The 4,451-nt window shown below is 34.2% G+C and overlaps 1 protein-coding gene across 1 annotated transcript; it reads right to left on the reverse strand.

The window, feature by feature from the left end:
- Positions 1–1,199: 1,199 nt before the first annotated feature.
- On the reverse strand, positions 1,200–2,383 carry LOC132287061 (uncharacterized). The gene has a single exon (XM_059789538.1). The coding sequence runs from the start codon at positions 2,305–2,307 to the stop codon at positions 1,483–1,485; it is 825 nt and encodes a 274-aa protein (XP_059645521.1). The 5' UTR covers positions 2,308–2,383; the 3' UTR covers positions 1,200–1,482.
- Positions 2,384–4,451: the final 2,068 nt, after the last annotated feature.

Here is a 4,451-nt window from a genome sequence, read left to right on the forward strand (position 1 = left end):
CTTGTGACAAGTGACTTGAGTGTGGCAACTTCTGCCAATAGCTCAGCAGCTTCATTGTTTTTCACTTGAGCATCAACCAGATCATACTCCAAACTCTTCAATAGCTTCTTGAGTCTTGCCACCTCTTCTATAAGTCTAGTGGAATCCATGATGGATGCCTCAAGACCATCAAGAAGATAAACAAGATCTTTAATGAACAATTTGTTTGGGTTAATAATTTTGTAATTCTGCAGGGCAAGGGAGGAAGAGGTTTTGACTTTGTAAATGTAAAACCAGCAACTGATTGTGGTCTTGGAGTGAACTAAGATGGTGGGTGATGTGCACCCAAACTGAAATCCATTTTTAGGACCAGAAACATAGGGCCTGCTAAAATCTTGTCAAGTTCCATTTAATTTCACCTTATCACACCATACATTTTATGGATTAAGACTAAAATCCTGTCAAGTTCCATTTAATTTCATAAGGTGGGGACATCGATCTTCATCAATGAACTTCAATTATAGTCCTTCAAGATAACCATTGTGAATATATATATATATATATATATATATATAGAGAGAGAGAGAGAGAGAGAGGATAACCATTGAATTTCAAGTGCAAGGATCAAATTGTAAAAAAATTAAAATTTATTTAAAAATGAACGATAATAGCTAGTCATAGAAGACTTAAATCAAAAGACAAATAAAGAGCCCAAAGCTCCCCTTTTACTGGATGCATTGAAGTGTATGAGTTTTGAATTTTCTACCACAGAGAATCCATCAACTGAAATCCCCTGAACCATATATACACGTGCATTATTCTTGTGGGGGTATAGGCCCAATCTCTAGTGTCCCGTACTTTTTTGAAATTTTTTGACATTTTTTTATTTTTTATATTTTTTTATTTTTGAGCGTCATTAATTTTCGTGGCAATTGATTTTAGTCAAAAAAATAATTCATATTCTATAAAAATGAGTAGTTGATTATGAAATACTCTAAGAGGACACCACATACCACATCCATTTAGTTCATGCAATAATTAAAATGAAGTTAAAAACAGCTAGCTATTAAAAATTAATTTGTAACGTGTATCATAAAAAATAATTAAAAAACAAGTACTATCATTTTCTTAAATTTTGATAGTGACAGAGGATAAAAGAAGCAAAATGAAGTTATCATTTATATATATACGTTTATTTTTTTCTTTACCTTGCATGACAAGAAACTCACATACTATTTGTTCTTATTAAATTAAACCTAACCTTCGAATTTCAACTATTTTGATAAAAAAAAAAAATCACTAGATTATTAAAGGCTTTTGATAATCCTTACTAATTAACAATTACATTCCAAACTTAGAAACTTTTTATACAATATCGACTTTTGTTTCTACAATTATCATCATCATGATGTAAATACAAGTATATATAAAGAAGTTAAAAATATGACCACAAGAAAGAAAAAGAAAAAGAAAAAAAAAAAAAACTGTAAATAAAAATTGTGCTCAGAAGGGGACGTGTAGGTTCCTACTTAAACCCCCGTTCACATTGGTGAAGAACCCAACCAGCTCTGGTCTGTACGGAAGGTACGACCGCTTTCGATCCTCCTCCTTCATGGCTCTGTTCCTCACGTAATGCAACTCATGCGCCGACAACGACGCCTTTTCGCGCTTCCCTCCCTTCTTCACCTTCCCTTTCCCTCCGGCACCGGAGCCATTCTTCTCCGACGACGTCTTGCTCTTCTCCATTATCTCTTCTCTCTTCGTCGAACCGTTCAAGAACACGAAGGCGTCCCTGCCGTCGCTGTTGCTCCGATTCACCGACTCTCCGATCCTCCACAGCTTCGAAAATCCGGTGGAGTTGCTCTTCTTGCAGATCTCCGGCGACGCTTCAATCGCCTTTCTTGACCAGTTACAGTACGACCCGGTTGCTGTCGTCTCCATTTCTTCACTTTTCGACGCCAACGATGATGACATACGAGGTGTTGGAGGATCGTTCGCTTCGATGAAGATTTTTCTCACCGGAGGTCGAAGAGGCAAATCGTTCTTGGACGGCATAGAAACCCCGGACAAGAGCACTTCTCTGTTGAATAATGGAAACGTCGGCCGGATCTGACCGTTCTGAAAGACATCCTCCGCCGCAATAGGCGATGTGTAGCCGCCGTTACATACAAAAGAGAAATCTTCTTCTTCTCCTCCTCCCACTCCAGCTTCGAATTCATTTTTCGAATTGTTGAGATTTAGCTTTGAGCTAAAATCATCAGCGACAGTCTCTGCAAGTTCGTCGGCACTTAAGCTTGGAGACGAAGATAGGGTTTGAGTCGCCTGCATTCTGAAGTTCCAGATTTTATCTCTCTAAAAAGTCTCTGTTTCTCTCTCTAATGATATGTACGTACTGTTCCGTGATTTATAGTTATCCCTTAGTTATATATTGAAAAACTGCGAGGCGCAATTGAGTGTGGATATGTTTGAACTTTGAAATACACCGTGTGTGTATATATATATACATTCTGAATAGTAAACGATAGATACGTAAAGACGTGTGTTATATATATATATATATATATATATATATAATATAGTCTAGAGAGAAGATTTGTAAAAATTATGTGGCGGGGTGGGAAATGTGAGTTTGCGCGTTTACGTTGCGATGTGTTCGACTTTGTAAAAAATTTGACCTTTCGCTTGTTGTTAGTGATTCATGGCTTGTTCACACGTGCTAAAAAACTTTACACGTGTGATGACATGAGCTGTCCACGTTTGAAAACACTCCATCACATCTAGAATGTGAGACTACTTCGTTATTAATTTTCATTTTTCTAATCCGCAATTTGCCGGGAAAAGAAAGATTTTATACAAGTTGGAGTGAAGGGGTTGGGGACTTGGGACATTTTTGAAGTCAAAATCAGCAACCCCAATCAATGTTGATTTTTCTCTTTGTTTGAAGTAATTTATACACGGAGTAAGTGAAAACTAAAAGGCACTCGAATTGTGGGCGGTTTGATACATTTATGTGGATTTGATTTTTATTTTTTATTTATTCCTTGTAAGTTTGCATATAATCAAAACACATTGGATACAATTGCACGCAACACACCGTTCGCTATTTTGAGAAGAATTCATACAGCCTTGTTTAATGGTCCAGTCATATATACTTTAATAATGATGTTGCTATGTTCCATAAAATCGACTATCTTTAGCTAAAAAGCACAAACATAAACATGAATACGAATATGATATTTATATATTTACATGATCGTACAACCAATATATATATAATATGACTGTGAATGAAATTATTAATTTAGAATTTAGAATTAGACATTCTTATTTTTGTTTTCGTAATTTTTATATTATCTTTTTAATTAACTCTCATATTATATTCTAAATTATATTTAATCCCATTTTTTTTTTTAAATATAATATTACAAAATCAATGCGTATTTCCTTGCCGTGTCTCAGTCGTGATCAATCAAAAAATAACATATTTAAGTTTCATATACTTCTAAGTTCAAGCGGTTTCATATTTTCGATAAGAGTCTCAATATCTAATTAAGTGTTTTTGATAATGCGAGTAAGTTTGTTTGTAACACTAAGCTCCCATTTTAACGGTCCAACGGTAATTGCTTATGCCATTTATTTAATATTACTAAATTACCAATTTTGCCCTTGGTTGGAGTGAAAAGACTAGTTAAACCTTTGTGTAAGTGAATTACAAAAATACCATCCTCTCTTTATACATATAACCAACCCTTGTGCAGTCTCCACCTTTTTTTCTTTTCTTTTAATTTTCCAGTGGGTATCATGAAAGTTTGATAATACCATTTATTATTATATTTGATATATTGCTATATATGTTCTATTCCTAAACCCAATTTTAGGACTTCCATGTTGTCAATGAGATAACCATTTATTATACTTGATGCGCTCCTACACTGGAAGTATTCCTACACCCAATTTCAAGACTTCCATTTTTCCTGTGAGAATGGACTGATCGATCAAGAAGCAACAAATCAGTGTGCTCAGTGAGGGAGTCAGGAATTTAGTTCAGTGGAAGCAATCATTAACAATAACATGATAAGAAATTTTGAACCAAAATAATAAATAGCAACGGAAGAATTTTTTTTTGAATTTTGATTCTTAAAATTTTTTGAAGCCCTTTGAAGGAGAAAAAATGTGGGTCGTTTTTTAATTTTGAAAAATTTATTGACCAAATGAGTTGGAAAATGAGAGAACGAAGATCTCTCATTTTTGGATGTTTTTCATAGGGTTATGTGAATTTTTTAGGAGCTCAATCCGGGTAACTATTATAATTATCAAAATTTGTATATAGAATTACAGATAATAGAAATTCAGTAACAAATGAGGGGTCTTTTCTTAATTTTGAATCTCAAACACTGGTCTTTTGAATTTTGAAAAACTTTTTGGGCAAATGAGTTATAAAAGGAGGGATCATTTTGACTTTTGCAAGTTTT

The sequence above is a fragment of the Cornus florida genome, unplaced genomic scaffold (genome assembly GCF_030987335.1).
Source record: "Cornus florida cultivar Cherokee Brave unplaced genomic scaffold, ASM3098733v1 CherokeeBrave_3.0.0_Hap2_Chr02, whole genome shotgun sequence".
Taxonomy (NCBI): Eukaryota; Viridiplantae; Streptophyta; class Magnoliopsida; order Cornales; family Cornaceae; genus Cornus; species Cornus florida.

What these genes read in the sequence shown, in the direction of transcription:
- LOC132287061 (XM_059789538.1), bottom strand. Translation starts at nt 2,307, where the DNA reads ATGCAGGCGACTCAAACCCTATCTTCGTCTCCAAGCTTAAGTGCCGAC.